Below are 10,386 nucleotides of genomic sequence, written 5' to 3'. Positions count from 1 at the left end.
GATACTTAATTATAAGAATTCAAGAAGCTTGAGGTCGTACTTTTCCATGAAAAGGGGCTGCCTACAAATTTACTAAAAGATGTACATAAATGGTTTCTGATATGGAGAATTATACCAATACATCAAAAGGAAAATGGTCGATCATACACCAAAAAAATCAAAGGTATTGTCTCACGACGAAGTGGTAAAATTTTTGAACGAAGCCAACGATCACAACTACTTATTGATGAAGGTCATTTTAATTATTGGTATTTTTGGCGGATGCCGAAGGGAAGAATTGGTAATTTAACCATCGATGATGTAAGGGATTGTGGACAAGTTATCGGTGTCCATATTGAGGGTAATACCCCGAAAAAAATTGCAGAATTTTTAGGACTTTCAGAGAGTGAGAAATTTACTGGACATTGTTTCCGTCGTTCAAGCGCAACCCTTTTGGTAGAACGTGGAGGAGATCTCAGCACCCTCATGACTCACGGAGGTTGGAAACTTCGTCCGTTGCAGGCAGTTACTTAGAACATTCGACGAGACTCAAAAGAAATATTGCTAAGAAAGAGAGTGAAGAAATTAATTTGTCACCAGCGAATACTTGTTTACTAAAGCAGTATCCTAAAAAACAATTATTAGTGTCCATGGGCGCGTAACCTTAATTGGGATAAAACTATAGTTCCTGACAAAACCCTATTAAAAAAACTTGTTGATTTTGATGAGCTCTACAACTTATTAAAATTAAAGCACTTATTTCTGGGACACCTGTATTTGCAGCCATATATATGTAATACATTTAGCAATACCTACGTGTTGAAATATTTACAACTGTAACCAAAAATATATTTATTTTAAAAAACCTTTGAAAAAGTTCGAAATTTTGATAAAACAATTTCTCTACTGCAGAATGCATCGTTCGATAAGGTGCGTGTTAATGAAGATAGATGGAAGCAGTCCTGAAAATGAAGAAAAATATAACTAGCATATAAGTTAGGCAACCGATTGCTTTCCGGAAAAAGTTTTGTTCGCGTACTTTCAAAACTTAAAATTACGCCATTGGAAATGTTTTGTGGGTAATCACTCGTAACAAAGAAATGTGGCAAGATATTAAATTACGAACAGTTTAGTAATCTAGGTACGCCTGGAAATAGTTTATGAAGACATTTCTAGAACACAAAAAAACCGTTTTAACGTATTTTCGTAATATTTAAAATTTTCTTTCACAAAACGCTTTAAAAACATAAACAAACACGATTAAACATGCTGTTGGAAACACACAACATTTGGAATCGGTCTTCGATCCTTCACACTTTATTGGTTTGCGAATATTTGTTTCTGTGAAATTATACAGAGGACACTTTCCAGTAACAAAGTCAACTTCATACATTTTTAGCCATTCGAAGAGGAAATTCGCTGATTTGTTATCGAGATACTCACATTCGAAAGTAAACCTTTCTATAGTACAGTTTCTGCTGCAAAAATCTGTATCTACTTTGGCCAAGGGGTTGTATCCTAATTCCAAGACCGACAAAACATGGTTAGCAAAAATATCCTTGTCTAATCGCTTTATATTATTGTTAGTTAGAATTAAATGTAAGGGAGTCTGTGGCGATAAGTCTTTTAAAAAATGTCTGTCAAGATTTGAAATGTCATTAGTTGCTAAGGAAATTAACGTGTGTGGTTGCTGAACGAAACCAAAAGCGCTTTCTTGCAAATATACAATATCGTTACAATATAAAATCAGTGTTCGTAATTTTGGTGTCTCTTTAAAAGCACTTGGATTTAGTTCTTTCAAGTGATTATTGTTTAAACGTAACTGTACCAAATTTGGCAAGTGGTTGAAGGCAGCGTCCTCTATTTTTGTTATAGAATTGTGATCCAAAAAAATAAACTGCGAGCTTAGATTTTTGAATGTATTTGTTTTAATCGTTGCTATTCGGTTGTTGACAATTTTTAGTTTGTCCTTGACATCTCGTATGTTTTCCGAAAAACAACCCTCTATTTCTTCTATACCACACCGGTTGAAATTCACGAAATTTAGTTTTTGGGTAAAATTTATCATTGCACAACATAACCTCGGTATAAATTCATTCACAACATCGATACCTTCTCCAGAGGTGGTAGTAATAGTGCTTGATAGAAAAGTCGGCTTGTAGGTTGCATTATACGTGACGCTATACCGAACTAACCAGAATTCTGAGGTTTCACAACCAAAATTTGCTGGTATAGAGGCAGAAAAAATGAGTAAAGACAATATGACTGAAGACATTTTGAAATACGTTATAAAAGGGTTAAGGTTTGCTATTATATTCAGTATTCTACGGGAGTGGATAATTCAAGAACAATGAATTGGTCAATTAGAATTTATTATTCATCTGTTTGGGAAGTTTGGAAAAAAAGGAGGATAACTGATTATTACATTGATTGTTGTTGGAAAACATTTTCGTCATCATGGAATATTTTTTATACAGATTTAAGTTTAACCTGTGGCATACTAGCAGAAGATACTAAAATAAGCTGACTTTGTACTTTATTTTAATAGTTTTGCTTTGCGATGGTTTCTGACATGATTTATTTAATTTGTCGTAGTTGAAGATGTAATCATAAATTTGAATTAATGAATAAATTTAACATCATGTAAATTCTTGTTTTTTAAAGATCTTACTACACTTTGAAGTAACTAATATTTCTTGCTTGCAGTTGACATTCTTTTCATAAGTCGATAATTTCTTCTGTTCACTAATATACTTCAATTTTGGTTTTTTCTCATTCCTTCTTTCATTAAAAATGATTTATTGCAGGCCTCTATTACTTTTTCAATGCGTGACTCTCAGTCGTAAAAGTTTTCGTTTTCCTCCCCCCATTCTGATTTGCTTGTTGACTTCACCTTTATTGTTAGTTTTATCTTACCCTCTATTTTGTTAACGGGTATGTCTTTTCCAAAATCAGTTTTATCTTATCAAATACTAGCCCCGCCCACCCGCCCTCTATTTTCATAAAGACTATGTCATCTGCCAAAATCAGTCTTATCTTATCAAAAACTAGCCCCGCCCACCCGCCCTCTATTTTTTTTAGACTATGTCATCTGCCAAAATCAGTCTTATCTAATCAAAAACTAGCCCCGCCCGCCGACCCTTTATTTTCTTTGAGGGTATGTCATTTGCCAAAATCAGTCTTATCTTATCAAATACTAGTTCCTTGCACCCATCCTTTATTTCCTTAGAGGGTATGTCATTTGTCAAACTTAGTCCTCTCATAGCAAGTACTAGTCCCACCCAGCCACCCTCTATTTTCTTAAAGACTATGTCATTTGCCAAAATTAGTCTTATCTTATCAAACACTATCCCCGCCCGCCCACCCTCTGTTTTTATTACATTGATTGTTGTTGGAAAACATTTTCGTCGTCTTGGAATATTTTTTATACAGATTTGAGTTTAACCTGTGGCATACTAACAGAAGATACTAAAATCAGCTGACTTTGTAGTTAATTTTAATAGTTTTGCTTTGCGATGGATTCTGACATGATTTATTTAATTTGTCGTAGTTGAAGATGTAATCATAAATTTGAACTAATGAATAATTTAACATCATGTAAATCCTTGTTTTTTAAAGATCTTACTACACTGTGGAATAACTAAGATTTTTTGCTTGCAGTTGACACTCTTTTCATAAGTCGATAATTTCTTCCGTTCACTAATATACTTCATTTTTGGTTTTTCTCCTTCCTCCTTTCATTAAAAATGATTTATTGCAGGCCTCTATTACTTTTTCGATGCGTGACTCTCAGTCGTAAAAGTTTTCGTTTTCCTCTCCCCCTTCTGTTTTTGCTTGTTGATTTCAGCTTTATTGTTAGTCTTATCTTACCCTCTATTTTCTTAAAGACCATGTCATCTGCCAAAATCAGTCTTATCTTATCAAATACTAGCCTCGCCCACCCACCCTCCATTTTCTTAAAGACTATGTCATCTGCCAAAATCAGTCTTATCTTATCAAAAACTAGCCCCGCCCGCCGACCCTTTATTTTCTTTGAGGGTATGTCATTTGCCAAAATCAGTATTATCTTATCAAATACTAGCCACGCCCACCCGCCCTCTATTTTCTTAAAGACTATGTCATCTGCCAGAATCAGTCTTATCTTATCAAATAATAGCCCCGCCCACCCACCCTCTATTTTCTGAAAGACTGTGTCATTTGCCAAAATTAGTCTTATCTTATCAAACACTAGCCCCGCCCACCCACCCTCTGTTTTTATTACATTGATTGTTGTTGGAAAACATTTTCGTCATTATGGAATATTTTTTATACAGATTTAAGTTTAACCTGTGGCATACTAGCAGAAGATACTAAAATAAGCTGACTTTGTATTTTATTTTAATACTTTTGCTTTGCGATGGATTCTGACATGATTTATTTAATTTGTCGTAGTTGAAGATGTAATCATAAATTTGAATTAATGAATTATTTAACATCATGTAAATTCTTGTTTTCAGCAGTTCATTTAATCGCCACCAGAACAACGTTAGTACGAATTTGGTCTGGTGGTCCACGAGGAAAAGTGAGGAGAGCTCGATCGCTTTGATCAGAGCTATCGATCCCTAACCCTGATCTATGATTGTGACTCCCGATATCGATTCAGGATGAATATGATACTCTTTATGAATTATTATATTAACCAGGAACAACAAAAACCAAAGTAGGTAAAAAAGATTGTGCATTTTATTTACAGTTTAACTACTAAGCAATGTTTGTTATTAAAATAAAACTAGAAGTTCGAACATTAATTCTGGATGAAGATAATTGTTCATTTCAACTATTTCCTTATGGAAGTGGAAAGCGAAACTTTGTTAGTCACTTTTCCTTTGACAATTTGAAATTGTATTTTTTGGTGAGGTTTCAAAAAGACATTTTTAAAATTCAACCTTCAAGATTTCTGTGAATACAACCACGATACATGCCATTAGAAACAAAAGACTTTCAAAATCAGTCTTGGACCCTTCACATTTTATTGGTTTGCTCACTTTTCTTTTATTGAGATTATAGAACGGACATTTTCCGATAGTAAAATCAATATAGTGCTATTCTGTAATTTCTAACATTCTATAAAAATGTTATTGCCATGACAATTCTATTACAAAACGTCAATTAACAGAGATTGGGAAAAAATGGTATTCTGTATGTAATGTTAGTAACATTATGTTTATAACGTTGCTGTAAATTTACAGCGACAAAATTGGGACCGTATACTATAACAGTCTATTAAAAAATAACGCTGTCACGTATGACATTAATTAAAAGTGTTCAAAAACATCATAAACATGCAAAATAATTTTAATAACGAGATTAATAATATTCCCGTATTTATATACGGACTTCTGGAAGAAGACGAGAGACGAAATTACATGGGAATTTATCGGAAGCAGTTGCGAGATTCTCAAAATCCATTCGAAATGCCAGAAGTCGAGTTTATAAAAACATTTCGCTTAAACCAAGATTTGACAAGAATTTTAATTGAATGGCTGGAACCCCACGCTGGAATTCGGCGAAGAACAACAAAACTGCCCTTTTACTTAGAAGTATTAGCTACCCTTAACTTTTTGGGTACCGGCTCTTACCAGCATAGTGTGGGATCTTGCACATGGGTTGCAATGAGCCAACCGGCTATTAGCCGATCCTTAAAAAAAGTTTGTAGACTCGTTACGGGGTTATTGATGCCAGAGTGGATAAAGTTTCCAACAACAATGGAAGAGAAGACGGCAATTAAGGGTGGATTCTATGAGAAATTTGGGTTTCGTGGTGCTATTGGGTGCATTGACGGTACCCATGTCGAAATAATAACTCCGCCTATAACTGACGTAGATCACCCGCCACATGTATATATCGATAGAAATGGGGTACACAGCATTAACGTTATGCTAATTTGTGACTCCAATTGCAAAATTTTGGCCTGTGACGCTAGATTTCCTGGTTCCGTTCACGATTCAGCGATCTTCAGGGTTTCAGATATTCGGAATCATTTGCGAATGTGTTTTGAAAATGGCGATGATACCTCGTGGCTTATTGGAGATAGTGGATATGGGCAAGAACCATGGTTGTTCACACCTATTCCTGTTGTTGCCCCAGGATCGCCACAAGAAAGGTACAACCAGTTACTGCGTTCCACTCGAAATCCTATAGAACGCACTAACGGCATGCTAAAGGGTCGCTTTAGATGTCTAATAAAGCATCGAGTTCTACATTTTCATCCAGTACAGGCTGCCTATATAATATATGCTGCAAGCACATTACACAATATAGCTCTGTGGGCGAATTTGGCTTTGGAGGAAGATGAAATAGTGGTAGAAAACGACGAAGGCAACGGTGATAACGCTGTTGGGATTGTAGAACCAGAGCAGAATTGTTTTAATTTAGGACGAGCTGCCCGTGAAAATTATATAAGAAGAAATATAATACAATAATACAGTGAAAATTAACGCAAAACTTTTAATAATCGGTTTATTAAACAGGTTTATGTCATAGTTAGAAATTAAATAATTAGAAAATTATTACTACTATTAATGATGTACCGACTATAGTCGGCCGACTAGTCGGCTTTGTTAAAACCGGTTAAAATTGGTTTAATCGACCGAAAATTGGTGTCAAAGTGTAGATATTCTTCCGCTAGTTACGATTCTGAAATCGCCGTCACGATATCTGGTCCAATAAACACGCAAAGCGAATTCAAAATTTTCAAAAATTTTCCAAAAAAGTGGTTAAAATTGGTTAAAGTATTGTATGAACTGCCCTAAATTGTGTTATTCTTTATTTTTGTACTAAGTTACTACAAAAAATTAAATGTTAAAATTATCCAAACAAATTTAACACATTTTTTGGAAAACAAAGAAACTTTAGTTATTCCTTTTATTAAAATAAAACAAGTTTTTAAGGTAGTCAGAGAAATAGAAAAAAAAACACACTGTCTGTTGCATTTATAAACCGGTTTTAGCAAAGCGGAACAGCCGGCCGACTATAATCGGTAAGTCGGTACATCTCTAATAACTAGTTAAAATATTTGTAAATTAAAATTAAAGTTAGGATTTTCAAACTTATACTTCTCTACTTCAAACCGAAATTTTTCTTTCTCTAAATCCAACTGCTGTTTCTGCAATTCAAGTTTTTCCCTTTCAATATCGTTATTTGTATGATTCACAGCTTTTTCGTATACTTTCAAAAGGTCTTGGCCAACAGATTTTAACGATGAATTTTGTAAATTTTGATAAGGAATTTTTTTTTTGTATTTTCTTTTAAAATACTGAATAGAATTGGGCTGGTTTGGATTAAAATTTGACGGACCAGCAACTTCAGGTTCTTCTCGAACTACATTATCATTTTCTCCAACTTCTGGTAAATTTTCCTCATCCATCAACTCAGCGCTTATATTTTCAGGTATTGTGGCAGGAGTTCTATCAGGAGTGGCAGAAGAGGCAGCATGCTCCTGTAAACCACCACATACTGTAACTTTTCTGGAGCCTGTTACTGCCACTCTGCCCCACACTGACAATCCTCGTTCCTCTAATGGAGTGAGTTTGATGTCACTGGCAGGACCTCCTCCAGTTCTTTTTCTTTCCACCACACATTTCCTATACTTTGCCCTGGTGGCATTTTTCCAATTATTAAAGCGCTGTAAAACACAAAATTTATTTATTTTTATCCATTTGAAAAAGAAATTAGCGGAACTCTTGTCAAGATACTCACATTCAGCACTAAGTTTTGCAATAGTACAGTTGCTGCAAAAATCTGTATCTATTTCGATCAAAGGGTTGTACCCCAGTTCCAGATTTGTCAAAACGTGGTTACTAAAAATATCCTTACCTAATCCTTTTATATTATTGTTAGTTAGGTCTAAATGTAGATGAATTTGTGGTGATAAATCGTTTAAAAAGTGTCTGTCAAGATTTGAAATGTTGTTAGACGACAAGGAAACAAACATGTTTGTGTACTGGACGAAAGCAAATGAGCTTTCTTGGAGATGAATAATATCATTACAATATAACAACAGTGTCTGTAATTTTGGTATCTTTTTAAAGGCATTTGGATTTAGTTCCTTCAATCGATTATTGTTTAATCTCAGCTGTTCCAAATTTGGCAAGTTGTTGAAGGCATCGTCTTCTATTTTTCATATCGAATTACCATTTAGGAAAATTACTTGCACGTTAAGATTTTTGAAAGTGTTTGTTTTAATTGTTGTTATTCGGTTATTGACAATTGTCAACTGGTCTTTAATATCATGGACACGTTCCGAAAAACAAACCTCGATTTCTTCTATGTAACACCGTTTAAATGTTAGATAATGAATTTCTTGTGTCAAATTTAACATTTCACAACATAGTTTCGGTATGAATTCATTTATAACATCTACACCAACTGCCAATGAGGTAGTAATTGTTTTTGATCTTAAGGTCTCTGTGTAGGTAGCATTGTATGCTACGTCATCCTGAATTAATGATAATTCTGAATTTTCACAACCAAGTGTTACAGGAGCTGAAGCAGAGAGAATGACTACTGACAGTATGAAACCAGACATTGTAGAAAATGCGTTGAAAACTTTAAAAGACACCAAAATATCTGTTATTATTGTATCGATTAGGGTGTCCATGGAGAATAATTTATTATTCATCTAATTTGGAAAGTTTAGAAGGAAAAGAATAATCGATTATTATTAAATTGTGGCAAACATGACATGAAGTGTAATCGAACCCATTTAACGTTTTTGAGTATTATTGGTTGCCTAACTACGCATCGTTCCCTAACTAAAATGATATTTTTGTTTTGTTTATGAAATAAATTGAAAGAACTTGATACATAATTTTATTTTAAACGAAGACACCGAATACATTACATGTAAAATAAATATCATCTTTGTACTTGTTCGTTTGGTATTTTTACATTAAAATCTCAATATAGTTGCATCTAGTTACAAAGATATTCATCCTCCACTACTCCACGATGACATCAATCTTCTTTACAACTCACGGAATGCACAAGATTCTGATTCATTAGTAACAGAAATCAGAGCGTAAACTGGTAATGAGAAAGATTATTAGACCTCGCACACTCCGAGTGCTCTAGAATGCTTCCACAACACGACCAATGTCTTCGTCCTGGGTGACCTTCATGCCCATGACCACACCCTTTGTACCCTCCGGGCATTTTACCCCCGCAACCACAAGTAGCTTCTTTGCTTCCTCCACTGGAACAGAAACTGCAGCAGTGGAAATTACCATGATGGGATTTTGTCGTTCGAACGGTCAAAGGAAAAGGGCTGTCCTGAAAGACAACTTTGTCAAGATTATTTTGTAAAGATTGAAGACTGGTTTAACTTTGATTGGCTGTCCGTTGACGTTGACGTTAAGGAGAAGTTTACCAGATATGTCAGGAACGAAGGAGATCGTGTAGGTACCGTCCCGGTGGTCTTCAATGTCTACCAAGTGGCATTTGGACACTCCTGTGTCTCTGTAGCGGATGTCTGCGAGGATTTGGTCACCACCACGGTCGAGTTTAATGCCGTTTCGGTCCCGGGTTTCGAGGGTGACTTCGGTTTTTTTGCCAATGCGGAGGTTGTTCAAACCTGGAAATGGGAATTTACGAAATGTATTAGTTTGAATGAAATATAGTTTGAAGGTCATAATTTTAAACTGATAAAATTGTGTATAGTTTCAAACGCTTAGGAAACAGTTTGCTTTATATCTGTCAGTGTAAAAACGGCAGACTTAGGTTTAAAAAAAGGAGATAAAGCGGTCTTGAAATGTTTGGTTCAGTTCTGTACCCACACAAGTGCGGAAAAAATCTGTCGGAAGCAGTGTTGACATATAACGTATACACATATATACATGCATGTCTTAAACTAACCGTGTCTGTTGCAGAGATGCATAAAGCATTAAAATAGTAAATAATACCAACATTTCAATCATTGCCTCGAAGACAACCTCATTTGATTTGGCGCTAGGTGAAAATCATTTTCAGTTTCTCTTGTCTTCTTTAATCGCGTCAATATTTATCATCGCGTCTAGTTTCCACTAGCCTCCCAAAAATAACCCAAAGACGCGTAACGTCTTCATGTTTTGACACGACGACTAATTCCTCGCGACACATCTTAAACCCGACATGGCAACTTGAGAAATTATCCGTCACGAAGTCGAGGAAATCCCTTTTCCCGCTCGGGTTTTTTGCCCATTAAAAGCAGTTATTTTGAAATGGAGACATTCCTCGAGCTATGTAATTATTGCCATAATCATAAATCAGGAATGTCTTCTCAAATGAAGCGTACGAGTGTGGGCTAGACTGGGTGTAAAAATAAACGGTCGCGCGATTTAGGGTTGATGCACGTTAATTTAAACAAAATGTAACACATTTTATGGCCGGAGG

The 10,386-nt window shown here is 35.1% G+C and overlaps 2 protein-coding genes across 2 annotated transcripts in view; one reads left to right on the top strand and one right to left on the bottom strand.

Annotated features, from left to right (window-relative positions):
- The first annotated feature begins 5,300 nt into the window (after nucleotides 1–5,300).
- LOC135130574 (putative nuclease HARBI1) lies at nucleotides 5,301–6,440 on the top strand. Its single transcript, XM_064057977.1, has one exon. The coding sequence runs from the start codon at nucleotides 5,301–5,303 to the stop codon at nucleotides 6,438–6,440; it is 1,140 nt and encodes a 379-aa protein (XP_063914047.1).
- A 2,375-nt stretch (nucleotides 6,441–8,815) lies between these two features.
- LOC135130391 (E3 ubiquitin-protein ligase TRIM45) overlaps nucleotides 8,816–10,386 on the bottom strand; it is a 36,767-nt gene continuing 35,196 nt past the window's right edge. Inside the window, exons 6-7 of the mRNA XM_064057767.1 lie at nucleotides 9,342–9,589; nucleotides 8,816–9,288 (exon numbers count right to left, since the gene is read on the bottom strand). Of these exons, the coding sequence (XP_063913837.1) occupies nucleotides 9,031–9,288; nucleotides 9,342–9,589 (506 nt within the window). The 3' untranslated portion in view covers nucleotides 8,816–9,030. The remainder of the gene's footprint in view (nucleotides 9,289–9,341; nucleotides 9,590–10,386) is intronic.

The sequence above is a fragment of the Zophobas morio genome, unplaced genomic scaffold, assembly GCF_036711695.1.
Source record: "Zophobas morio isolate AGI-343-1 ecotype UQ-CSIRO unplaced genomic scaffold, CSIRO_AGI_Zmor_V1 ptg000017l, whole genome shotgun sequence".
In the NCBI taxonomy this organism is placed as follows: Eukaryota; Metazoa; Arthropoda; class Insecta; order Coleoptera; family Tenebrionidae; genus Zophobas; species Zophobas morio.
This window is presented reverse-complemented; position numbering and strand designations above follow the sequence as displayed.